General features: G+C 47.5%; 2 protein-coding genes across 2 annotated transcripts; both read right to left on the reverse strand.

The window, feature by feature from the left end:
- Positions 1–749: 749 nt before the first annotated feature.
- LOC138759014 (protein tyrosine phosphatase receptor type C-associated protein-like) lies at positions 750–4,521 on the reverse strand. Its single transcript, XM_069928781.1, has 2 exons — positions 4,289–4,521; positions 750–1,925 (listed from the first exon to the last, which is right to left on the reverse strand). Exon 2 carries the CDS (start codon positions 1,909–1,911, stop codon positions 1,066–1,068), a length of 846 nt encoding a protein of 281 aa, XP_069784882.1. The 5' UTR covers positions 1,912–1,925; positions 4,289–4,521; the 3' UTR covers positions 750–1,065.
- Positions 4,522–18,404: 13,883 nt separating this feature from the next.
- rpl37 (ribosomal protein L37) lies at positions 18,405–27,202 on the reverse strand. The gene is made up of 4 exons (XM_069928782.1): positions 27,108–27,202; positions 24,239–24,374; positions 23,148–23,232; positions 18,405–18,519 (listed from the first exon to the last, which is right to left on the reverse strand). The coding sequence occupies exons 1-4, from the start codon at positions 27,108–27,110 to the stop codon at positions 18,450–18,452; spliced, it is 294 nt and encodes a 97-aa protein (XP_069784883.1). The 5' UTR covers positions 27,111–27,202; the 3' UTR covers positions 18,405–18,449.
- Positions 27,203–27,511: the final 309 nt, after the last annotated feature.

Below are 27,511 nucleotides of genomic sequence, written 5' to 3' on the forward strand. Positions count from 1 at the left end.
AGAATCCCACGCGTTGTTGATTGTTGCATTTTTTTGCTATTTCCTCACCCTGTTGCAGAAATGCAGCCACTTGCAATATTTTCTTTGCTGCAGTGGTGTGTTGGGGTTGAAAGAAGGTGTGGTGGAGGAGACTGGAAGAGTGATTACTCAAACCTTACAAAGAAAGAGTGTAGGGAACTGGGGGTGGGGGGGGTGTATGGTTACAGAATCAGGGCAATGTATAAGGGACCAAGGGGGTTACAAAGACGGGGAGGACTAGAGGGGTATTGCAGAGTCAGGGAGTGATGTAGGGGACCAGAAGGGGTTCACAGAGACAAGGAGGGGTTGAAGGAAACTGGAGGGCATTACAGAGACAGGAAGGGGTGTAGGAAACCAGAGGGGATTACAGAGACAGGGAAGGGTGCAGTGGACCAGAGGGGATTACAGAGACATGGAGGGGTGTAGTGGACTGGAGGGGGTGGGGGGCTACAGAGACAGGAAGGGTGCAGGGGACTGGAGGGGGTTACAGAGACATGGAGGGGTGTAGGGGACCGGAGGGCATTAAGGAGACAAGGACAGGTGGAGGGAACTGGTGGGAGGTTACAGAGACTGGGAGGGTGTCGGAGACTGGAGGGTATTACAGAGACAGGGAGAGGTGTAGGGTACCAAAGGGGGTTACAGAGACAGGTGGTGTGTTGGAGACTGGAGGGTGTTACAGAGACAAAGTGGGGTGTAGGAGACTTGACGAGGCTATGATCAATCCCCCACTCTTTCATGCAAGAACAAATCCATTTATTTTCAACTCCTCTCCTCCAAGATGAATAGCAAGATCCCAGTATGAAAAACAATGGGATAGGTTGGGAGAATAGGAAACAGTTCTAGGCCCTCCCTCCCTCCTTCTCCCTTCCCTCATTCCCTTCTTGTCTCTTGAAGCCCATCACTCCAGACACTCCTGCTCCCTCCATCTATCCCTCCCCATCCTTCACGCTACCCATCCATCTCTCTCTCTTCACTTCCATTCCTTCCCCTCCCTTCCTCTCTCTCTCCCTCCTCCTCCCTCCCTCTCACTCTCTACCTCCCCCCTGCTCAGAGTGCCGTCATATCCTGTGCCCCATCCTCCCAGCAGGCCGTCCCACCAAAGGAGTGAAGTTCCCCCAATGCCTGGCTCCCCAGGGGTGAGTGGTTGGAGTCCCCCTCTCCCCCCTCCATCCGTTCCTGCAGGTCGATCCCACTGAGGTTTGAGTATTCACTGAGGGAGGGGGTCTGTCCCTCGGAGTCACCCCGCCCCTCCTCCTCCTCTTCTTCCTCATCTTCCTCATCCTCCTCTTCTCCCCCCCCCTCCTCCTCATCTCTCCACCCCATTTGGGAGGGTGTACTACTTAGGCCTGGATTCCCCTCTTCGCTGCGCCGCTCTGCCCTTGAAGGGTAATAGGCCCCAGAGTCTCCGTAGGCCCGAAGCCTGAACCATGCTCCTGCCAGCATGATCATCAGGGTAACCAAAATGAGGAGGAGCACAATGATGGTGCCCAAGCGGTCAGGGGAACCTTCCCTCCTGACTCCCAGTCCCCGGATCCCAGTCTGGGCAGCAAGACGTGGGGCCTGGATCCTCGAGGCCTTGGTTCCCAGTAGGTTAGTCTCCGGGATCTTGGCTCCTGGTGGGATCATTCTCAGTTTTCTATCCTCCAGCAGGATCATTTCCAAGGTCCCAACTCCCGGCGTAATTGTCCCTGGGTTCTTGGCCTCCCTCAGTGTCATCTGCGGAGGGGAGAAGGCGTGTCCGCTGGCATTATTGGAGCTCGGGCCGCCCGCTGAAATGTGGCCGTTGGGGATCATTGTGCCGACAAGGGCCTCTCTGGATTCTGAGGGTAGGGTGAGGATCAGGAGGGTGAGGAGGGCCGGAGTCAGTCGGTACACAGTCCAGACGGGAGGCATCGTCCTTCAGAGAGCTGGAGAGGGGGAGAGAAGGTGGAGAGAGTGAGGGAGAGAGGGAGGGGGAGAGAGAGGGGGGAGATAGAAGGTGGGAGTGAGAGAAAGAAGAGAGAGGGGGAACAAAGGAGGGAGAGAGGAGGTGGATAGAGAAAAAGGGGGAATGGAGGAGAGAGGGCGAGAGGAGGAAAGTGAAAGGGGTAGAGAGAGAGCAGGTGGGAGAGAGAGGAGGGGAGAGGGGGTGGGAAGTGAGGGGGAGAGAGAGAGAGAGGGAGAGAGAGGGAGGAGAGAAGAGGGAGGGGTATAACCAGAGATCAGTGTTGGAATACTCTGCCCTAAACTTCCATTAACCACCTCCATCTCCCCCCACTCCTCTCTGACTTTCTCTCACACACCCCACCACATCTCCCTCCCCTTCTTGTTTCCCATCCTCTCCCCAGGGAGTAGAAATTGTGAGGGGCTAAGGTACGGACAACAGACAGTGCCATTTTTCCCACCTGATTCCCGGATCTCTCTCTCATTCTCACACACACCCCCTCTCCTTTCCTCTCTCTCGTCTCTCTCTTTCTCCCTCCCCACTCTCTTCTCTCCCTCTCTCTCTCTTGCTCTCCCCCTCTCCCCTTCCCTCCCGCCTCTTTACCCCCTCTCCCCTCTCACTGCCTTCTTCTCACTCATCCCTCTCTCTGCCCTGCTCCCCCTCTGTGGTTATACCACTGTGAGGCTGTTATGCCATCAGTACTGCATCTCTGTGTATGGCTGGCCCGCCTCCTCCCTGTAACTCCTCCCCCTGGAATTCCCAATAAAGACAATTACGCCCGAGTCCCTCCCTCAGTACAAATCCTGGAATCAGGTCAGCCACAGGAGCACGTGTCCAGTCATGGTAATAAAAGCCTGTCGTCTAGTAACTCCAGTCTTCTGGTGTTATTGATAGCATATCACCCTCTCTCCCCCTCTCTCTCCCTCCCCCTTCTCCCCCTCTCCCCTTCTCTCTCCCTCCCCCCCTCTCTCCCCCCCTCTCTCTCCCTCTCTCTCTCTTCACCTCTCCCCCTCTCTCTCTCTCTCTCTCTCTCGGCCTCTCCTTCTTTCTCCATCTTCCCCTCCCCCTTCTCTCCTATCCTCTCCTCCTGGTTTCCCCTCTCTCCTGTGTCTTCCCCCTCTCTATCTCTCTCTTCCTCTCTGTCTCCCCCTCTCTCCCTCCCTCCCTCTCCCTCCTTCCCTCTCCCTCTCTATCATCCATGTCTCTCTCAAAAGGGTCACTGGGCAGTGACATGGTGCAAGAGGAATCTTTTAGGGACAGGCTGTAGTATTTGGTCTGTGAAGAAGGGGTAGAAAACAGGAAGGGTGGAGTGGAGAGAGAGGGGGAGAGATAGGGAGGTGCAGAAGTGGGGAGAGAGTGGCGAAAGAAGGGGAGAAAGGGGGAGAGAGGGGAAGGGAAGGGGAGAGAGGGAGGAGAGTGGGAAGAGAGAGAGGGGGGAGGGTGGAGGAGGGGTCAGGAGAGGGGAATAGCAAGGGGGAAAGAGGGAGAGATGAGGTTGAGGGGAGAAAGAGGATAGAAGAGATATAACCAAAGGGCAGCATTAGAAAACTGCCTCAAACCCCAGTAACTGTCTCCATCCTCCTGTCCCTCCCCTCAACTCTCTCTCACCCCTGACTCCCTCCCTCTCACTCCTCACCCTCTCTGTGAGGTGTTGAAATTATGAGGGGCTCAGATAGAGTTAGCAACAAGCAGCCTTTTCCCTGGGTGATTCCCACTTTCTCTCTCACTCCCCCTCTCCCCTCTCTTTCTCTCCTCTCTATCCTCTTTTTATCTCCTCTCTCACACCCCCTCCCTTTCTCTGCCTCTCTCACATTCTCTTTCCCTCTCACACATTTTCTCTCTCCCTATCTCATCTACGTCTCCCTCTCACAAGGGGTCAACGGGCAGAGACGGAATCTGTCAGTGAAAGGCCGCAGTATTCACTGTGTTGTGAAGAGAAAAAAAGGATTGGTGGATTGGAGGGAGAGGGAGAGAAAGGGGGAGGGGGGGAAGAAAGAGGGGAGAGAGGGGGGGGAAGTCAGAGGGGAGAGGGTAGAAAGAGAGGGGGTAGAGATATCGAGGGAGAGAGGGAGCAAGAGGGGAGGGGAGAGAGAGGATGGAGAGCAGGGAGGGAGAAGGGAGAGAGGGGGAGAGAAAAGAGAAAGGGGAGAGAAAGAGAAGGGGAGAGATGGGAAAAGAGAGAGTAGAGAGGAGAGAGAGGTAGAGGGAGAGAAGGGGAAGAGAGGAGAGAGAGGGGAATGAGGGAGCGAGATAGACATTCGGGACTACTTTCCCCATTGCACTCTCTACCCTTCTGAGCCTACATGGTTGTTAAACCCAGCATGATCCCAGACAAACACTGCTCACCTCCTGTGTGCTGACCCCTCCTGGATTCAGTCCGCGAGTTGGGGGCATGGAGACGCACCGACAACACAGTTGGCGTGCAGCATGCACTTGTGTGTGGAGAAGGCGAGCAGGTTCGTGGTGTGACAGCTCACAGTTTCCTGTCTGTGCTGTTATCTCCATTGCTAACGGTTCCAGTCGAGCAGCTTGCGGTTATTTATGGCAACGGTGCAGAGAGGCAGCAAGGCTGGTGCAGTCAGTGTGTGAGAGAAGTGGGGGGGGGATTTGAGTGTGCGCGCATGTGTGTGTGTGTGAGAGAGCGAGTGGGAAAGGGTATGTGTGGGTGTGACCATGACAGTGTGTGTGAGGGGAGTGGGCAAGAGAGTGGGTGAGTGTGAATGTATGTATGTGTGTCTGTGTGTGCAAGTGAATGTGTGAAGACATCAGACGTATAAAAGATCGTTACAAAGGAAGAAATTTAACGTCATTTGAACAATTAAAAAATAAATACGGGATACAAAATAAAACCCTTTTTTGTTATTATCAATTACAGGCTTATTTAAGAGATAAACTGGGTCCAACAATGTCATCACTGAAATAGGGTGATGTAGAAATGCTGATCCACATTAGACTGGATTGATTTTCGCCGTGTACACTGGATTGCATAAGGTGAATCTTAAACAGGGGATACAGACAGTGATGGGAGATGGATTTAAATTTAAACATTGATGAACAAAATTGGTCAGTTATGTCGAGATAGTATGACAAACATTTTAAATGTTAGATACAGAAGTGTGTGTGTGTGTGTGTAAGCACGCGTGTGTCCATCTGTGTGTTGCATGTGTGCGTGCGTGTGTGTGTGCATGTGCGCATGTGTTTGCACGTGTGTGCATGTGTGCGTGCACGTGTGAATGTGTGTGCGTGCATGTGTGAGTGTGCGCGCGTGTGAACGAGCACAGCTCTGCAGAAACCCAGAGGGAGTGAAAGTGATCGACCACATCCTGAACTCAAAGATAGTTTCACCCTAAATATGTTCCGGGGTCAGAGTTGGTTATGTATTTTTACCTTTGCTATATAAAGGATCAAGTTTGACTTGCTGAGTTTCTCTAGCGTTACCTTCCAGGGTCAGACCCAAAGTGAATCTCCCTCTGCCCTGGAAGGGGTTACAGAGACAGGGAGGGGTATAGGCGACTGGAGGGCGTTACTGTGTCTAGGAGAGGTGTAAGGTTCTGGAGAGGGTTACAGAGACCGGGAGGGGTATAGAGTCCGGAGTGGGTTACAGAGACAGGGAGGGGTCTTGGGGACCAGAGGGGCTACAGAGACAAGTGGGACATAGGGAACCTGAAGGGGTATTAGAGACAGGGAGGGGTGCATGGGACCGGAGTGGCGGGTGGGTTACAGAGACTGGGATGGATATAAGGAACTGGTAGGTTACAGAGACAGGGAGGAGTGTAGGGGACTGGAGGGAAGGGCAAGGAAGAAAAGAGAGGGAAAGGGAAGAGGGGATGAGGGAGGGAGGGAGGAGAGCCCCTCCCCCCCATTATCCATTGAAGATAGTTCTGACTGTCAAAGAAGAGGACATGGGTCAGTAAATCACCTCAATAAGAACCCCTGCTCTCTCCTCACCGTCCACCCCTCTCTCCTTTACACCGGGACAGGAGGCTGTTCAGACTCTCTCTCTGATGTGGTAGGAACAGAGGAGGGAAGACAGAGAGGGGGAGAGGTGGGGAGAGAGAAGGGCAGGGAGAAGTGGGGAGTGAGAAGGGCAGGGCGAGGTGGGGAGAGAGAAGGGCAGGGAGGGGTGGGGAGCGAGAAGGGCAGGCCATCACTAGAGGTCACAGCCTGAAGATTCAGGGTGGTAGATTTAGGATGGAGGTGAGGAGGAACTGCTTTTCCCAGAGGGTGGTGAATCTGGAATTCGCTGCCCATTGAAGCAGTGGAGGCGACCTCAGTAGATATATTTAAGAATGGGTAGACTTTTACATAGTAGGGTACTAGGGGATATGGGGAAAATGCAGGGAGGTGGAGATGAGCCGATCATCAGATCAGCCATGATCACATTGGATGGCGGAGTAGGTTAAACGGCCCGGATGGCCGACTCCTGCTCTCTCTTTCTCCTGTCTCTCAACCCTCTCTCTCCCCCACTCTCTTCCCACCCTTCCCGTCCTTTCCCCCCTCTCCCTTCAATCCCCCCTCTCTCCCCCAACCCCTACCACGGAGCTGAGAACAACACCCTGACCCAATTCACACCCCTTCGGAGCACTTCTGACTCATCATGTCCCATTGGGTCAACACATGGCCCCATTAACTGCAGGCTGGAGAGAAAGAGAGACGAGAGATTACAGAGCACCCAGTCTCTCCCTCCCTCCTCCCCTCCCCCCCCCCCGTCTCCTCTCCCACACTTCACCACGGCCCCACTCCTGTCAGATGGAAGGGTGCAGGCTCAGTGGGATTGAAGCCCAACGGGGGAGGAACAGGAACCCAATTGAGAAGCTTTAAAATGTCAACAGGAAGAGAAACTGGCTGCAGTTCATTGAACCATCAAACATTAAAGCACAGAAACAGACCTTTGGCCCTTTTAATCTGTGTCAAACTATTATTCTACCTCACCCCACTGACCATAGGCCTTTAATATCCAAATTCTTCTTATATAAATCGAGGACTGGTCAGTACTTGGAGGGGAGACCGCCGGAATACCAGGGGCTGTAGATTTCCGCGGGGGGGGGGCGCTGGGCAAAATGACGACTCTCTGTCTGCCTTATGGGAGGCCAGAGCACCCGGGGTAAAAGCATACAGTCACAGGGAGAAGGTACAAGCACCAGATTCGAACTCGGGTCGCTGGCACTGTGATCAGGCTGCACTATCTGCTACGCTAACCATGCTGTCCTCACCTTATACTCTCCTGCTCTGGGGATAAGACCTTATCTATGCACCTCATGATATTACATATCCCTAAAAAACCCACCGCACTGCCTCATACTCTCCAGGAAGAAAGATCCAGCTTACTCAGTCGCTCCTTCTACCTCAAACCCTGCAGTCCCATTGACATTTCATGAATCTTTTTCATAGAACCGTAGAACATTACAGCACAAAAACAGTCCTTTCAGCCCATGAAGTCTGTGCCAAACTAATATTCTGCCCGGTCCCACTGACCTGCACCCATTCTCTATCCTTCCCCTCTATGTACCTGTCCAAGTGTTTCTTAAATGTCAAAATAAAGCCCACATTCACCACTCTCGTTCCACTCTCCCATCACTCTCTGCATGAAGAACTTCCCCTCCCTAATTTCTTTCTCTTTCACCCTCAGCCAGTGTCCTCTGGTTCTTGACTGGCCTTGTGCAGCCTGCTTGCTTTCCAATTAAATGACATTTTTCCCAAACAGCCTGACCAAATGTGACCTGAACAACATTTTGTGCAGTTGCATTGTGATGGCCCCAACTCGAAATCAAACCCAGTGTCAAGTCCATGTACATAACACCCACATCCACTGTTCTACCTTCATTATCTTCATCACCTTCTCAAAGATAAAGAGGTTAATAAAGTACAGGGGCTTTTTTTTGTGCTACCAGCAAGTGGTGATTCTGCTAGGGCCGCAGGGAAAAGAATCTCAGGGATGTCTGTAATAAATCTGAAATCCAATAAAGCGATCTGGTCTGCACAAAGCTGTGCAAATATCCCAAACAGAACACAGAACTGCAGAATGCAGGAACAGGCTCTATTGGCCAGCATGTCTGTGCTGAACATGATGCCCAAAGTCTACTGCATGCACTTGATAGATTTCTTTCTATCCCCTTCCATCCTGGAGACTCTTAAACACTAACATTGTATCTGGTTCTTCCCCAATTGGCAATCCACCCACTACCCTGTGTTAAAGAAATGGTCCACACTCTAGACTCAGGAACCCCTCCACTTCCCGTTAAGTGCATCTCCTCAAGAATTTGACTGTCAACCCTGTTATTGTGTCTCATCATTTTATAAACTTTCCTTGGGTCTCCCCTCAGCCTCTGATGGCCCAGAGAAACGATCCAAGTTTGTCCAGCCTTGCCCCTTCCAGTTGGTGAGGAGAGCAGGCAGAGATCTGATGACTGAGGCTCTCATCGCCCTGGTCACAACCTCTTACTGCTACGCTGACTGTGTTTACTTTACGTGAAATTACTGTAAAAGAAACCAATGTCACCAAGAGTGAAGTTTCTACAGTTTATTTCTGGTCACAAAAACACCAACAATGACGCAAATATTAGACATTGTGTTATGCACAATGAATGATTGTTAAGAATGATTAATAAAAACAAATACAAATGATTTAATCAGTGTTGGTGAATCAGGGAGTGAGGGCGGTCGTAGTGGTGACTGGTCTGGGGAGGACCTACTGTCCTACATGAAGCGAGAAATGTGGACAGAATGTCATGGACAATACTGCCATCTAGTGTCCGAGTGAGCAAACGGCAAGAGAGCCACATGTTAGCGACAATACTGCCGTCTAGTGTCAGAGTGAGCAAACTGCAAAAGGCCACATGTTAGGGACAATACTGTCGTCTAGTGTCAGAGTGAGCAAACTGCAAGGGGCCGCATGTTAGGGACAATACTGCCATCTGGTGGAAATCAAACGCAAAAGTCTGCAAACACCCCAAAAACAAGGCTGGGGAAACTCATCAGGTCAAACTGTACTTCCTATCTTTCTTCTTTGGCTTGGCTTCGCGGACGAAGATTTATGGAGGGGGTAAAAAGTCCACGTCAGCTGCAGGCTCGTTTGTGGCTGACCAGTCCGATGCGGGACAGGCAGACACGATTGCAGCGGTTGCAAGGGAAAATTGGTTGGTTGGGGTTGGGTGTTGGGTTTTTCCTCCTTTGCCTTTTGTCCGTGAGGTGGGCTCTGCGGTCTTCTTCAAAGGAGGCTGCTGCCCGCCAAACTGTGAGGCGCCAAGATGCACGGTTTGAGGCGTTATCAGCCCACTGGCGGTGGTCAATGTGGCAGGCACCAAGAGATTTCTTTAGGCAGTCCTTGTACCTTTTCTTTGGTGCACCTCTGTCACGGTGGCCAGTGGAGAGCTCGCCATATAATACGATCTTGGGAAGGCGATGGTCCTCCATTCTGGAGACGTGACCCATCCAGCGCAGCTGGATCTTCAGCAGCGTGGACTCGATGCTGTCGACCTCTGCCATCTCGAGTACCTCGACGTTAGGGGTGTGAGCGCTCCAATGGATGTTGAGGATGGAGCGGAGACAACGCTGGTGGAAGCGTTCTAGGAGCCGTAGGTGGTGCCGGTAGAGGACCCATGATTCGGAGCCGAACAGGAGTGTGGGTATGACAACGGCTCTGTATACGCTTATCTTTGTGAGGTTTTTCAGTTGGTTGTTTTTCCAGACTCTTTTGTGTAGTCTTCCAAAGGCGCTATTTGCCTTGGCGAGTCTGTTGTCTATCTCATTGTCGATCCTTGCATCTGATGAAATGGTGCAGCCGAGATAGGTAAACTGGTTGACCATTTTGAGTTTTGTGTGCCCGATGGAGATGTGGGGGGGCTGGTAGTCATGGTGGGGAGCTGGCTGATGGAGGACCTCAGTTTTCTTCAGGCTGACTTCCAGGCCAAACATTTTGGCAGTTTCCGCAAAGCAGGACGTCAAGCGCTGAAGAGTTGGCTCTGAATGCCCATTCAGAGACAGAGAGTGTACTTCCTATAGCAAAGATAAAAATGAATAACCAATGTTTCGGGCTTGAGCCCTTCATTAAGGTATGGAAAATGGTGGGCAGGCACCTGGACAAAGTGGTTGGGGTGGAGCACAGTCCCATAGGTGGGAGATTAGGGTGGGCGGGGGAGGTGGGCTGGCTCTGTGAATGGAGGGGAGGGGTAAAGAGCGGGAGGAAAAACGACAAGGGGAAAGGCAGGGAGGAAGAATGGAGTGTAGGTTTGCAGAAACCGGAGAAGATGTTGCAACTCCAGGTCTCTCCGATGTAGAGAAGGCCATGAAGGGAGCACCGGATACAGTAGATTCCTCTCACAGGTACATGTGGTGGGGTATTGATTCACTTGAAGGGCCTGTTTGGGGCCACAAATGGAGGTGTGGGCATGTGTGGCACCTCCTGAGGCTACAGGGGAAAGTGTCGCGATGGGAGGTGCAATTGGTGGGGAGGGAGGGATGAGTGCACAAGGGAGACATGGCAGGTGTGGTTCCTATGGAAGGAATAGAAGGGAGGATAGGGTGGTGGGATCCTGTTGTAAGTGCTGGAAATTCCAGAGGATAATGTGTTGGATGCTGAGTCTGATGGTGAGGACAAGGGGATCCTGTGTTTGTTGTATCTGGGGGTGGGGGTGAGGGCAGGGCAAATGAGCAGGAAATGGCAGATGAGGACAGAGTTGATGCTGGTGGAGGAGAAGCCACATTTGTGGAAGAAGGTGGTCATTTCAGAGGATCTGGACTGGAAGAACTCATCTGAGGGAACAGGTTCGGCAGAGATGGAGAAATTGTGAAAAGGGAATAAAATCCTTGCAGGGGACTGGGCGTGAAGCGGTGTAGTTGAGGTAGTTGAGGGAGACAGAGAGATCCAGGAAGGGGTGAATGTTGTCAGAGATGGTCCAGTTGAGCTTGAGTTCTGGGTGAAAGTTGGTCACAAGGTGGACGAAGCTGACATGAGGCAGCCCCGATGTAGTTATCAGTAAATGGGGGAAGAGCTGAGGGGTCTTGCCTGTGTAGCAGGCAGGTGTGGCTGGGACCCATGGCGACTCCTTTTATTTGAAAGTGGGATGAGTCAAGGGAAAAGTTATTAAGAATCAGGACCAGTTCTGCCAGGCGGAGGAGGTGGTGGTAGGGGGTGACTGGCTGGGTCATTCGTCCAGAAAGAAGCAAAGTGCTTTAAGACCTTCTGTATGGGGGGGGGGGGGGGGGTGGAGATATAAAAGGATTGTGTATCCAGTGTGAAGATGAGGCAGTCCAGTTCAAGGAATTTGAAGCCATTGAGGAGATGGAGGGCATGTGAGGTATCGCGGATGTAGGTGGGGAGGAATTGGACCTGGGAGACAAGATCAAGGTAAGTCGGTACTAATTCTGTGGGGCAAGGGCAAGCAGAAACAATGGGTCTGCCCAGATGGTTGGGTTTATATATAAATTTAAATTTAGTCATACAGCCCTGTAACAAGCCACTGTACGACTTGAATGGTGGGAGGTCACTGGAGCCCCCGGGGAAAACCCACACAGACACAAGGAGAACGTACAAACTCCTTACAGACAGCACAAGATTCAAACCCTGATCCCAATCACTGGTGCTGTAAAGGCATTGCCCAACTGAAATCTTAACGAGGGATCTGAGGAGGAAGAAAGCAGAAAGCAGGAGAAGGGGCCTTGGATTGGGGAGGTGGTTGAGATTAACTGTCATGGAAGTGGCCCGGAGTCAGGGGCAACAGAAGAAGAGTTCGGCATCATGACGTGCGGGTGAACTCATTGAGGTGTGGGCAAAGGGGGGTCGAAGGTGAGGCCTCTGCTGAGGACCAGGCACTCCGTCTCAGAGAGGGGGTCAGGGGGGTAAAGACCAAAAGGGGGTTAGACTGGGAATCTGTGTGGTGGAGGGTGTTGTGGGGAGTGGGGAGGGGGGTTAGGGAGGTCAGAGGGTAGAAATGGAAAGTAGGGGAGGTCAGAGGGGGGAGGTGGAGGATGGGAAAGTTCAGAGGAAGGAAGGGGATAGGGGAAGTTAGAGGGGTAGGGGGAGTGTAGCAGCATCAGAAGGGAGAGGTGGTGATGGGGTCACTGGAGAGAAGGTGGAAGATGAGAGGGTCTGGGAGTTGAGGGATTGGGGAGATTTAGAGGGTGAGATGGGGATAGAGTAGGGATAGGTGTAGGAGGATAGGGAAGAATGTGAGCCTGTGGGATCCAGCAGCAATTGTGGTATGTGTCTGCTTAATTGGGAACCTCGTGGTGAGCCAATAGGTGCTTTTAAACTACAGCACCCGGGTAGCTCTCTTGGGACTCAGGTGCGATTAGTGGGGCAAAGGTGCCTCCAGCAACTTTTAAGCCGTGGGTGGGGTGGGGTGGGGTGGGGGAAATAGTCCCAGTAAATCATCATCCCAGCAATTTAAAGGGGGCTTCTGCCCCTGCAATGATGTGGTAAGTGACGTGTCACGCAATCTAGTCTCCCCGTCCCCCCCCACCAGCTGTTAGTCTCCCTCCCACCGTCAATTGCACTCACCCCAACCTGCAGCAGCCAACCTCTCTCCTCTCTCCTTTGTGCCAGTAACCCTCTCCCCACCCCTCACTTTTCCATCCTGGCAGCGACCCCTCTCTCCCCCCGATCACCGCAGGCTCTTCAGCCAGGGTTTCCCTGTGACTCCAGTGCGTAAGTTCAGGCCGCCGGTCGACGCACCCTGGGTACGTTTAACTGGGCTCCCTGACTACCTCCGAGGTAGGGCAGGGACCCAGTTGACTTTGGATGATGCTGACTGGGTCGGACCCTTTCAAGTTGCCTTGTGAGTGGGGCGCTAACTGAACAAATTGCCTGGTTAACCCCATTTTACAAGGCAGTTTGAAAGCACCTAGTGTTGGAAGCTCCTGCCCGAGGGCGGCCAGAGCCAAGGTGAGAGTCAGCATGAGAGCAGTAGGGGGCTCTGGTGGGTGGGTGGCCGGGGTCCAGGCAACATCCTGGTGAATCTCCCCTCTCTCTAAAGCAATTGCATTCCATTCCATCCTTCATTTTCTCCTCCATATCTTTTTTTTAGTCACTTTTCCAATAGTCTCTTGAATCACTACTGATGGTATATAATAATGTTTTTTATTTGTATGTTTTACTTGCTTTTTCAAGGCTTTCACTACATCTTCAATAGAATATTTAGTGCTTATTTTCCCCTTTATTTTTACCCTTACCAGATGTTGTGGCAATTTGTTGTCCCTCTTCTTCTAAACTTGAATGGCTTGTAGGTGCCTCACAAGAGACTTATCAATAAGACACAGATGAATGGAGTCGAGGGAAGTATATTGGCATGGACTGAGGAGGGATAGAAGGCAGAGAGTCTGGATAAATGGGTGTTTCTCTGATTGGCAGACAGTGATAAGTGGGGGGGGGGGGGCCGCAGGGGGTCGGTGCTGGGCCTGCAGCTATTCATTGATGATTTGGAAGAGGGGACAGAGTGCCGGGTAGCCAAGTTTGTGGATGATACTAAACTGACTGGAAAAGCAAATTGTACAGAGGATATGGAGAGGATGGAGAGGGATATAGTTCAGTTAGGTGAATGGGCAAAGGTCTGGCAGATGGAGAACAATGTTATTAAATGTGAGGCCATCTACTTGAGTAGGAAAGATGGAAGAGCAGATTATTAAAGTGGTGGAAAAACTACAACATGCTGTTGTGCAGAAGGACAGTGCACGAATCGCAAAAAATTGGGTTGCAGGTACAACAGCTTATTAAGATGGCGAATGGAATATTGGCCTTCATGGCTGGAGGAATTGAATAATTCAAGAGCAGGGAGGTCATGCTGCAACTGTAAAAGGTACTGGTGAGGCCGCACCTGGAGGACTGTGTGCAGTTCTGGTCTCCATACTTGAGGAAGGATATACTGGCCTTGGATACAATCCAGAGGAGGTTCACCAGATTGATCCCAAAGATGAGGTAGGGTGGGGGGGGGGGGGGTGGGGGTTGACCTACCAGGAGAGACTAAATCGTCTGGGATTATACTCACTCGATAAGAGGAGATCTTATAGAAACATAAAATTATGAAAGGGATAGATAAGATAGAGGCAGGAAAATTGTCTTCACTGGTAGGTGAGACCAGAACTAGGGGACACAGCCTCAAAATTCAGGGGGTTAGATTTAAGATGAAGATGAGGAAGAACTGTTGTTTCCCAGAGAGTAGTGAATTTTCTACCCAGGGAAGCAATTGAGGCTACTTCATTAAACATATTTAAGGTTCAGTTAGATCAATTTTTACATTAAAAAAAAGGAATGAAAGGATATGGGGAAAAGGCAGGTCGGTGGAGTTGAGTCAATGACCAGATCAGCCATGATCTTATTGAATGGCGGACCAGGCTCAATGGGCCAAATGGCCTACTCCTGCTCCTATTTCTTATATTCTTTCTACATTCTCAGTGCTCATGTTGCATCTTCTTCTTCCTCCTCTGGGTCAGAATGCCGCCACCTGCCTTCAATGCCGGCAAGCTCAGCACCTTTGACTGATTCGTGCATGCGTCTACCGCACACACGTGCAAGTTGATCTTCAGCGGCGCCTGAGCATTCCAACCGTGAAGATGCGCCACTGCTTGCCCCAGTGGATGAACTACTTACGTGGGGGCCACATCGAGCCTCAGCTCTGGGCTTTTTTTCTTTGAGGAGACCCACTGCCACCTATGACTCGTTGGACTCTGGAGGACGTTGTTGCAGGTTTGTTCTTCTTTGGTGACATTCTGATAAGGGTTAAATTTATGTTTTCTTCCAAGTATATTAAACATTTTTCTTTTTTTTGATCAATTCTCCAGAAGGGGTGGGATTCTGCATCACATCACGAGACGTCCCCACCGCGTGAGGAGATGCCCTCGTCTTTATCGTTAGTTCTTGATATTAATGACTCCTAGCCCTTTCTTTTTATATCTTTGGGGTGAGTGGACCAATGGATTTAACATTGACTTCTTCTGGATAACATGAGGCTCTTTCAAATTGCAGCACCTGGGTGCTGGAAGCACCTTTTAAATTGCAAGGGGATCTACCCATTAAATTACCAACCTGGCGATTTAAGGGGGATCCCACCCCAGCAATGACGCATCACACACTCACTGCAACTACCACCAGATTTTTGGATACTGGTTGCCCGGTAATGCACGTACACAAGGGCTGATGGCATTGGAATAAGCGGGTTGGCCACTTTAGTTTTCCAATCGCCTGTGGATGCAACCTAGTTAAGTTTAACTGGGTTACCTGACTACCTCAGAGACCCGGTTGGATTCCAATGGGGTTGACCAAGTCAGACCATTTCTAACTGCCGTGTAACTGGGGCACTAAACCAGGCAAGTTGCCTGATTAATCCCATTTTACACGGCAGTTTGAAAGGGCCTATGGACTACAATCCCATGTAGTGGTTTTTGCTTCCCTCATTGCCAGAAGGGCCATTTTGCTAAGATGGAAAGACGCTGTTCCTCCCACGCATACTCAATGATTGTAGATGTGATGGCGTGTCGTTCTCTAGAAAATGAGGTGTTCTACTACTGCAATGGATCTTAACTTTTACAAGACATCTCATTTGAAATGCAAGAGCTGTGCCTAAGCAGAGATTCCATGTCGACAGTGACTTTGGAGATGGTCTATAAAGACTTCACACATAGTTGATGTCCAGGCTCAGAAACTGATTAATTTTTTTGCCTGTGCCAGCGATCCAAATCTGGTTGTTGTTCTAAGAGGGGTCATATGGTTTACACAGCAGGAAGTGTTGGAAGCTGCAGGTGTTGCAGACCTGCTTTAAGACCCCATTTCAAGATGGGTTTTGAGTTCTGGTTCAGCCTAGTCTAAACCTTTGTAGTCAATTACAAGAGAATGTGGCTGATTAATGTTTCTCCTGAAATAGGGGAAGAAAAACTCTTTGTGGTAACCTTTGGCAAGACACTGAAGTGGCTGATTGAAGATCAATTTGTGTGTGTGTGTCCAACTCTCTCTCTCTATGTGAAACCAACAAAGACCTTCCTTTGCAGTAACTAATTAAGTTAAAGCACCAGAGACTGGTGAAAATCATGTTACATCCTGTGCACATGATGAAAATTGCCTGATACCGGTGAACTTGGAGAAGTGAATGATTGGACTGTGAAACAAAGAACCTTCCTGAACACACTTTTACATACACATGCACTTAGAATTAGAAGGGGTTAATAGTAATAAGTTAAATATTGGTCTTATTATTATGTTTGGTGATTTTCTGTTGCTACTGGTTTTTGGAGTCCTCTGGGCTCGTTACATTTCTAACTTGTTATTAATTTACTTTGACATTCATATGTCCTTATGTATTTTCCACGTTAAAACCAATAAAAGATTGAAAAATAAGCCATCTGGGTGAATGCAAGGACAACGTGGAAGTTGGTGGTGAAGAGTGCATGAAGGAATACTCTTCACTTCAACACACAACACAGCAAAACACTTGATAGACACCCCATCCGCAACCATTTACTCACTCCCCTACTCCAGCATCTTACCAAGACTCCTCAGACAGCACCTTCCAAACTCACCAGCTAGAAAACAAGGGCAGCAAGAGCAGAGGACCACCACCACCCAGAAGGCGCCCTTCAGAAAGTTGAGGTATCAGAGTTGGGCACCGGCACCAGATTTGCTATGAAACAAGGCAGTTAACAAAATACAGCCATATCTCGGGCCCATGGGTTCACTTCTGATCTGGTTAAAGTGGGGGGAATTGAAAGAAAGCTTGTTGAAGGGAAAGACAAATTCTACCAAGCAGATGAGTGTTTGTGGAGGGGAATTGGTTTTGCTTTGTTCAAGAAACAGAAAGCTTGAATACCTTCTGGAAGGGGGTCGGAGATGGTTATAGAGACTGGGTGCCTCCCTTTCTTGTTTGTTCATGAGATGTGGGCTTCGCAGGCTGAGTCAACATTTAACAGAGAGGAGAGGCCGGAGGGGGTCCCCAATGAGGACCTCATCCAGGTTCCAGGCCTGGCACCTGGATGGTGAAGTGAAGATCCTGTCAGTGGCCCCAGGCAAGCCCTAGCCCCACTAAAGGGAGAGTCAGCAGAGGTTGGACCCCTCCATACTCCATCTCACCAGCAACTGGGTAGAGGGTAGGATGGGAAGAAACAGAGCTGTGGGCCCCTGGCCTCGCCTTGCTGCAGGAGGGCAACTTTGAATTGGGTCTCTTCCTGCATTGTGCTCAGCTATAGACACTGCATTGGTGCAGGTGCAGAACACAGTGGCAGCAACATTTTCAAAGAGAACACATCAGAAACAGGAGCCGTCTATCCAGCTCTCACATTCAGTGAGATCACAGAAGATCTGGCCATGGACCCAGCTCCGCCTTTCTCCCAAAACCCTTAAGTACCCTACGATGCAAAAATTTAAAAATTGATCTTAAATGAGGCAGCCTCTACTGATTCCTTAGGCAGAGATTTCCACAGAAAATCAATCAGGATTTTGAAAATATTTGGTATATGTGTACTTTCTGATTATCGAGATTAATACAAATTATGTTTAAAAACTACATACATGAATAAATATTTTACATACATATATTTCTTATTTATACAAAAGTTTTGTAACAAAATAAGCACGAGTAAAAATGTGTATGTAATATTTTTCATGTCTTGCAGTTCTCAAAACATCTGAAGTTCATTGTATGTGGCTGCCCAACTGAGAGACCATGATGGACCTCATCATTTCAGATGATCTCTAATCTGATGGTTTCCCAACCTTGCACTGCACATTTTCATCTCCTACCCAAAATTCACAAATAGAATGGAACTGGCAGATGCATCGTTTCTCCCTGCTCCTCCCCTGCAATCTATTCTCCTTCTACCTGAACACCACACTGCTGTTATTACTTTTCATTATGGAGGGCACTGTATATCCTTCCATCTTCTCCTCTTTGATCATGCAACTAATTTGCTATCACATGGGCTTCCACAACCTTGCCTGGGAGCGCAATCAAAACACCCACCACTCTGTATAAAAAAAAAACTTGCCTTTCAATCTGCAAACTTTCCCCCTTCTCATCTACTGATGCTGTCAAGATCCTCTGTCTTAAAAATAGTCAAATATGGCTTCCTTTTGAGGAAGAGTATTCCAAAGACCCTCAATCCTGAGAAAATATGCACCCATTTGTCTTAAACGCACCCATTATTTTCAAAGAGTGTTTATTTATTCAGGAGTCTTGACCCAGATCTAGTTGAGAGGTTTTAGATTCTCCCAAGGGAAGCAATTCTGGAAAGATCTCTTTCTCCTTCCTCATTTGGAACATTGCAGCCATCAGCCTGTGTGCAAATCCAGCCATCCAATTGTGTTATATTCACCCACACATGCAGAACCAGACAAATATAGCCATAGGCAAACAAGTTACAGACAGATCCAGAGCAATTACTCAGGAATTAAATATTTTCCATCAGATTCTCGTCATTGGCTTTTTCCTCATTTTCAATCCGAGGTCTTTGAAGCAAACAAAAAAAAAGGGGAAGCCACATCAGCTTTCCAAACCATAGTTTTATTTGTTATATTGGTGAACCAAGTTTAGGCGGTGCTGGAAGAAGCCATTGCAGCATGTCTGGGCTTCGGGGTGGTGCCTTCACGGAATCCATTCCTGCGAGAGGGAAGAACACAGTCAAGTCAGTGGAGCATTTGAATACCAGGAGTTCCCGGCTTCTCAGACAGATGTGAAAATCTTAATAAAACTCTCAAATTTCTCTGTATAAATTTCTACTCAAGTATGTTGCCCTGCTTCCAAACTCCAACTTATACTTATCGACTGGGTAACTGTAACCACAGACCAGCTTCAATTTTTTTCAATCCACCCACTGAAAACGTGACAACTCCCTCCAGTCACTCCCCTATTCTCTTCCAAGTGGCCCATATAACAAATACATGCAGCCAAATGCCTTTGAAACACGCCCTGCAAAATTCAGAGCTGCAAGAAAACGCACGTTGCCCTTTGCCAAATTACTGGTTTCAAATGCTGCCTGAAATCATTAAGTTGGTACAGGACCAAAATGACATTTCTTTCCTACACGATACAGATATTTCGAGTCTTGACCAGCTCAGCCTCTGAAGATTTTTAAATTAATACTGGACAATCACCTATGCCCTTGGTTAAAGGATCCCTCACAAAGTTAGAACAAACAGGCAGTTAGATGGCAGTGTAGATAGAAGCACAAAACAATGTAAAACAGGCTCCTTTTAAAAGATTTTTCCAGTTAGACCCAAATTTACTTTATTCCTCTTTCAAAAGTTCTCACAGTAGGTCCTTAATCCCCCCTTGTCACAGCTTTCTACTAATTGCCTTCAATATAAATTCTGATATTCAGTAATAATGGAAAAAGTATTATGCAGCCCATGTGACCCTTGGTGTCAGGGGATGTTTAAAAACTGCTCATTTTAACAACGACCAGTCTTAACATCAAAAAGCCTACTTCTATTTCCAGGCACCCATTTCAATTCCCCATCCAATTTCCCTGCTGATAAGTCTGTCCATGGTCTCATGCGTTGCCAGCCTCAGACCACCTACAAATTGTACACCTCATCTTCTGTTTGGGCACCCTTCAACCAGATGACATAACATTGACTTCAGTTTCTGCTCCCCCCCCCTCCTTTCCCTCGACTCCTTTTCTGTCACCTTTCACATAGCCAAATCTAATCATCACTTCTCCTCTTATCATATCCATTTAACATAACACCTTTTGTTGGACTGGACTCCTCCCCCCAGTCAGTCTGACACCTTCCCATTCTTTGCTTATTCCTCTAAGAAGGGCTCAGGCATGAAATGTTGGTGATACATCTCTGACTCCATCTGAGTTCCTCCAGCATTTCTGTGCGTTTTTATTTAAGCCAAAGCCATTTTCTCAGTTCCAGTATTATTAACTCTCCTGGACAACATAATATGGGAACCAAATGACTAATAAATTCTGTTGAACAAAAATTCTCTCCTCACAATTTTAAACCTTAAAATTAATCCCAATACCAGTTAAGCCCTTTAATGGCTTTAACAATTTTTGGTAACTTGTATGGATTTTTGTTTCAAGCAGGAGACACCCAATTTCCTACCCAAAACACAGCAATTAATTCATGTCTATATGTTCAGATTTGCCATGAATATACCCAATCTACAAGTTCATTAATCTTTGTAGTTTGGCAATTTCCCTGAGTAACCAATCTAATACTTGCATATTTTGAAACTATAACACAATTTACAAGTCTAATGGTGTAGGTAAACATTGCCCTAACATCAATACCCGTGGATCGACAACTGGAAGACCAGGGACAACCACCCTCCACTACACATTAATAACTCAGTAGTGGAGAGTAGAGAGCACTATGTTCCTTGGAATCCACGTAAGAAATGGATGATAACAAAGTTGAACTTGTATATCAGTGTTGTGCTTTATACTTTTCAGTTCTATTTTGTATACAGGGAGTTCCCGGGTTGCGAACAACTTGTACTTACGAACGGGCTGTTCCTCAATTGGTGCATGAGCACGGACAATAAATAAGAATTGCCTTAAAGCACCTATCTCATTGGCCTGGAGACTAGGTGGCGACTCAAGTCTCCGTTGGTTGTGGAGTCTAGTCGGGTCTCTGGGGAGTCACGGGAAATTCAAACATGCTCGATTTTTTTGGAGACTTTTTCCAGTCTCCAGCAGGTCTCGGAGACATCTCCATCAGTTGCGGACAAAATTAGTCTCCGCAACTTCCAGGTGAATTGGAGACTTGTCTGGAGACGTCTCGGATGTCGCCCTGGGTTTTGGTCACCCAAGTCGCCCGACTAATCAGTTGTGGTGATGTCTTCGCCAATGAGAGACCAGTGTAACATACAAATTTGCCATATGGACATTCCCAAGTAATGTAACTTGTTCATAACCTGGGGACTGTCTGTACATAAATACATTCAAACTTGGACAGAAATATTACCCTTTTTAAGTTTGATGATTTGGGAATTATTTAGGAGTTATATGGATACTGGAGGCATTAATACAATGAGAAAGTCTTCATAAAAATCGGTTCCAATGTATATTAAAGCAGGTTACACAAAAATGCAGGAGAAACTCAGCAAGCCATGGTGTTCTTTATGTCGAGGGAAAGCTCCATGATCAATGTTTCAGGCCTAACCATCAAGGTAGCAGGTTGGCACCTCAATGGTGGGGTGAGGGGCAGCAGTGGGAGAATAGTTTTCTGGAGAGGGAATGAGATGGAGAGTTAGAAGAAAGGAGAGAGAAATAGGGAAGAGAGAGAGAGAGAAAGAGACAGGTGCATGGCCTAACGGAAACTGGAGAATTTGATACCAAAGCCATCAGTTGGAGGACCCAGACAGAGTATTTGGTGTTGTTCCTCCAATTTCTGGGTGGTCTTAGTTGGAGCAGTGCATGAGGCCATGGACAGTGCAGGAGTGGGACATGGAATTGAAATGACTGGTCACTGGGAGATCCCAGCCATTGTTGCATGTCCATTAGGCCACCCTCCTGTCTCCCACCCGTCTCCTTTTCTTGAGCTCCTTCCCTCTCCATTCTGAGAGCTGCAGCCCCCCCAATTACTTTTCTCTCTTTTGCCTCCATACTATATCCACTTATGACCTGTGTTCCTGCCTCTTGCCCCTGCCACCTGCCGGCTTTTTGCGCACAGCTTCAAGAGCTTGCACCTGAAAAGTTGGTTATGTATCCATTCTAGAATTTCCCTTGCTATCTAATCTTTCACATTATCAAAGACCTTGCTAAAATTCATATATGTCCATTCCCTGACACAAGTCTGAGTTCCCTTCTGACCGACTGGATTTATTTGAATAACACGAACCATTAGAACTGAGAGATGCTGTGATGTACACAATGCTGGGATGTCATCTGACAGTCACCATCATGTGCATGCAGCCTTTAGCACAATTTTTATATCTAATATATTTTTTCTTTATTAAAAAAAATTATAGTCATTTGTAATAAATTGCACAGGGTGTAAGAGGGGAAAGGCTGTATATGTCTATAGCGCTGCCCTCACTAACCTACTTGGCCACATCTTCATAAAACGTGGTTAGATTTGTGAGACATGACCGGTTACAAATCATACCATCTCTAATTAGCCTTTGTCCACTTAAGTGTACATACATCTTTTCCCTCAGAATACTCTTTTGCAATGCACCAACCATGGATGTCTGGCCTTCTGGGTTGTAGTTCACAGGCTTTTCTTTGTAGCCTTTCTTAAATAGAGGCACAACACTTGTCACCCTCCAATCTTCTGGCACCTCAATTGTACTTAATGGTGACTCAAATCTCAGCAGAGCACATGCAAGTTCCTCGCTAACTTCCCACTGTTGTTGGATAGATCTGACCAGGCCAGGGAGGTTTGTCTACCTTCATATGCATCAGGAACTTTAGCACCTCCTTAACAGTAATACTAGCTGTTCTCAACACACCATCATTGATAGTTTCTCAGTCATCATGTCTTTCTCTACAGAAATAAAAGAGTACTCAGTGATGGCCATCTCTTGTGCCTCCATACAAAGTTCCCTCAAACAGAATGCCTGCTTGTCAGGTACAAAGACATTTTGCATCTCTCAACTATAAAGCAGTGGGGTTCTTTCCCCACGCACATAATTTGTTAAGTAACCATTTACTAACAGTAGAGCAAACATGGCATTCCAAGCCATGTGTTAGTAAGGGATCAATTAAAGAGGCATGGGAGTGAAAAAGAGATTGAGAACTGCTATAGTCTCCACAAGAGTGAATATTGCTTAAAAATTACATCCTTCTACAAACGGTTACAAATTGTTTCATTCCTAAGTTTATGGTTTCCCTATCAACTTGGAACCACGGGTAAATACATGATAGATGATAAATTTTTTAAAATTCAGAATATGAAAGTCTGCAAGCAGTGATTATGAAATGTAAATCCATACACAGACACATTTGGCTTCAATTCTTACCCATGCTCTAAGTCAGTCATCTAAACATCTGAATTAATTTCCTGTATTTTGATTTTATTGCCAGTTAAACATGGAAATAAGGACCTCCAGCTCACCAAGTTCATTCCCACCATGAAGAATATGATCTTGCATTAATCTCAATGTCCTTTTCTCCCAAAATTATCTCCATCTCCACAACACGTTAATGTACAGTAGCCTAAGTAACCACTATTCAGCAAATCTTTGGGAAGTGGAATCAACATGAAGCATGTTACACACCGCTATCACGATTAATACAGATCGTTTCCCTCCATCACTGGAGCCCTTACCTGAACCTCCGGAACACCACCTTCAGGTGCCTCATGCGACCTGTGCCCGTTGTGTTTCTTCTTTTGGCTTTTGCACTCCAGTTATCTGCAGGAGGACAGGAAGATAACTTCTGGATCCTATGCAGCTAGTTTTGCCCAAGGTGAACTAGGATTTTCCCTGAATAAAACCCAGTTCTTAACAGACTTGATGGAGTAAGCACTTACTATCTTCCAGCTAACTTGACATTGCAAATTGTTTAGCATTTTAAAAATCAGCAGTGGGACGTTGCATGCGGGCCAGGGAATGTCAGGATTACGGTTAATTAAATGATGCCATGCTTTCATTAATCACAACAAACACAGTCCACAAATCAGAAAAAGAGACAAAATTATCCCTCGACAGAAATTACTTAGAATCTGCTAACCATAATCGACAAGACCATGGACCAAAGCTAGGATACGTGAATGGTCTGAGATATTTCCCCCCAGAATGGGCATGACTGGCTATATCCTGTCAGGAAACAACAAAGGTCCACACAAAAACACACCAAGTTCTATGAAAAGTTGCTTAGATCTTTGAGTTAAGAAATTAAGAAAAAAAGTGGAAAGGCAGTAATGGAATTAAAGATGGCAGCTTATTTGGAGAAAATTACCTGCAGATTTGATAGGCCAAAACAAAATTGTGCATGCCAAAAATATATGAATTACTTTAAACATTACACCATTCATAATGTCTGACACAGGTTATAAGCAAACTAATCCCCTCCCAGACACAAATTATTATTACTGCTGTTCAACGGTAAATGTCTTCATATTCATCCATCAATTAAATCATGTCAATAATGTCATCAAACGAAGACACAGAATGCACACCACGGGTTGGTCATTCAATTTTGAAGTTTTCAGGCTGTGACTCGGGCCTTGCTGTTTACAATCTGCATCAATGATCCAGACAACAGAGTATGCTAGTGGATGGTCAGAATAGAGGAGGTTATAGATTGGCGAGCTGATTGGGAGAGAACATGACAATTGGAACATTACAGCTGGACACATACGACACACAAAGTGAAGCCAGCCCCAGCTACTCAGATGCATTTGCCAGAGATACTTACACTTCCTCTTTCTCTTGGCAGGGTAGCCACATTTACCACAGGTAGATTTCTGCAGGTGATATGCTTTAGCCCCACATCGCCGGCAAAGAGTATGAGTCTTGTTCCGCCTCTTACCAAATGATGATGTTCCCTTCGTCTAAAAGAGAACGAGAATAAAGATAATTTAGGCAAACACGCAGGCAACAATTTAAAAAAATTCACCCCTGGAGATGGCACTCCAGCTCACTTATCACGTTCTATGATTGGACCCTTGAAAAGCCAGGCAAAATACAATCATTTTGCTTGGCACAAGTGAATGACAAAACAAAAACAGGTATTTGGTGCTCACAGCTCTCCAGCAGCATTTTTAACATTCCCAACAAACTTTGGGTGGCATAATGTGGTTCACTAATTGCCTATTATGACCAAAATGAGGAATCTACCACTGGGAAGAGGATACATACAGAACTCGAACATTATAAATCAGGCATATGAGTGAGGTCAAGAAAAGGAAAAGTGTCAAGCACTTGCACGAGGCGTACAGTGGAGTCTGGGTACAGGTAATTAGTGTCTGATATCCTGTGCACACTGTAAAAAAACATTTTGCTTAAAATGACTAGTTGTTTTAATGGATTGAAACTGGTAATTTTGTGTGTACATTTTGCAAATTCTGCCTCAAGGGGCACTACGCCCACCCACCCCCTCCAAATTTGGAAAATTTTTGAAAGATTTGAAAAAGAATGGTTATAGTGTAATATAAATTGGCGAGTCGAATGGGTGAGAACATGACAGTTGGAACATTGCAGGCCAACTCCACATTCCAATGGAGGGGAAGGTGTGGCGTTCCGAGAAAGGACCTCATTCTGATTTTCTGTAACATAAAGCCGCAACATCTGCACAAATTTGAATGAAGTTTATGGGTAGATATTTGGGAATCCTAAAAGAATGAATTTCTATCAGCTGAAACAAGGAAACATGGAAAAATGCAAGATCAGCCACTTGGCAGAAAAATAGAAAAGTGAAGGATTGCTAAGTAATGGAATTGAAAGGTGCTAAATGTTCAGAAGCCTTTGTAAATGCGTCACCAAAGGAACAAGAAGCTATTAGGATAGCAAACAGCATTATCACCTTTACTGCAAGAGCAAAAGTAATGTCTCACTACTTGCATCACTTGGAACACTGGTGCCCATGTAAGGAAATACTTGTGATAGAGCCAAGAGGCTAAACAACAGTATGTCCTTGAATGAATTTCAGGTTTAGTTCTGCCATTGCTTCTATTTTTTTTAATGTCAATTAGTTTTGGTACACCAAGAATGTGTGGGAGATACAATTTACATGATATTGCATCAACACGTAAACAGTCAATAGGGAAAAGAATTGAGGAATTCATTATTTTCACAAGTATAGGAAAATGAGCTCAACACCAACATGGGGAACCATGGTTAGTGTAACAGCAAAATGCTGTTACAGCGCCAGTGACCTGCGTTAGAATCCTGCACCATGAGGAGTTTGTACGTTCTCCCTGTGTCTGTGTGGGTTTCCTCCCACCCTTCAAAATGTACTGGGGGTTGTAGGTCAATTGGGCGGCAGAGGTTTGTAGGACCTGTTCCTGTGCTGTATGTCCAAATTTAAACTTTTTAAAATTTAATGTTAGGTCAGAGGTTAAATCCCAATTTCCCTGTTAATCAACATCTGAAAGACAAACAAGTGGACATGACTCTTCTGAATAGTTCTATCTGGTCGCCCATTTGCCATGGGCGGTCATGTCTCATGGGCGGTGATGACCCTCCAAATTGTAGTCGTTGCCTCCCTGTTCTAACCGCAATAACGATTCATCTATCATTTTCATTCTGTCTGCCTCTGCTTCTTTTTCCAACTTTCCAGTTGTGACTAAATGCTCTAATGTATCTCTTTGCATGACGTATGCAAAGAATTTTGATAGCTTTTTTCCCTGATTCTTTTAAGCAATGAACATTTTGTTTTTGTTCTTTGCAGAACCTCTCCGTTTGTTATCCTGTCCGTGTATGATATGCACGGCAGTCTTCTGAGAAGCCACAGCTCTGCTGCATTCATATTTTTTTCCCATTGCATTTTGTGATGGTCCATGACTTGCAGTCATCATATTTGATTAAACATTTTTGCTGTTCCAAATCATAATTAGTCCTTTGGAAGTTCGCATGCAACAACGTTTTTCTCCAATCTCTCACGAGCCACCACCAACAACTTGGATATTCCACGATCCCAAGTTTGTTTGCCCTGATTCGACCTCCACAAACAGCTCACAGATTTAAATAAAAAAAACAGGGCATGGCAGAAGAACAGGCTAGAAAGGGGGCTGGCTCGCTTTTGGAGCTGTAGCGTTCTATTTCCAGGACGTTTTATGTATTGTTTGCTTTGGTGATGAAAACTGGAAGACCTTCCTGAAAGCAGTTACCAAGTTACAGGACTAGGTGGTGTCTCAGGCAGAAATAGTAGTTATGGGGAGTGAAAACCCGAAGCCTGCAGATGCTGTGACTGCACCAAACACAGAAATGCAAGGGCTGAGCAGGTCAAATCTTCACCTCCTCTGGAGCCCTTGAGTTTTTAAATAGGAATGAGAAGCAATGAAGAGGGAGCGAGGCCTGGACGGTTCCCGGCCACACGGTGACTACCGTCTGCGGACGGAGTCCTTCACCCTTCCGGAGATCTGCGAGGCATATCCACGGATCAGTGGGAGCGAGGACCCAGGCTGCGGCCTTGGCCCCTGCTCCCCGAGGCGGGAGGTCGGTCGGCGCCCGAGGCCCAGGCCACCGCGACCCGCCACGAGTGCGCGGCCGCCCGCGGGGTGGGAGTGGGGGGTGGGTGGGGGGGGGGATGGACACGGATTCTCCGGGGCCGCCATCCCACTCACCATCTTCTCAGCGCGCGCTCCAGAGACCGGAAGTAAGCCGGCGGCACGTTCTTATACCCTCACGATCGGAAGCGTCCGACATTGAAACCGGTTCCCGGCACCCACGGACCAGACGAGGGTTCCGAGCGTTTTCGGCCCATTTCACCAGGCGCCCAAATTTACCTCCAATAAACCTGCCACCCACGGTACGTTTCAAACAGTTGGCAGGAAACCGGAGGCGTGGGGAGAATGTGCAAACTCCTTACAGACAGCACGGGATTCGAACCATTATCCCAATCCCTGGCGCTGCACCAGCCCCGGGGCGCCTCATGGGACGTACAAGCAGTGGGTGGGTATCCTTGCAGAAAGGTTTCATGTTGTCATTGAAAGGTAGAAGTACAGGGGCAAACTACCCATCCTACTGT

The sequence above is a fragment of the Narcine bancroftii genome, chromosome 3, assembly GCF_036971445.1.
Source record: "Narcine bancroftii isolate sNarBan1 chromosome 3, sNarBan1.hap1, whole genome shotgun sequence".
Taxonomy (NCBI): Eukaryota; Metazoa; Chordata; class Chondrichthyes; order Torpediniformes; family Narcinidae; genus Narcine; species Narcine bancroftii.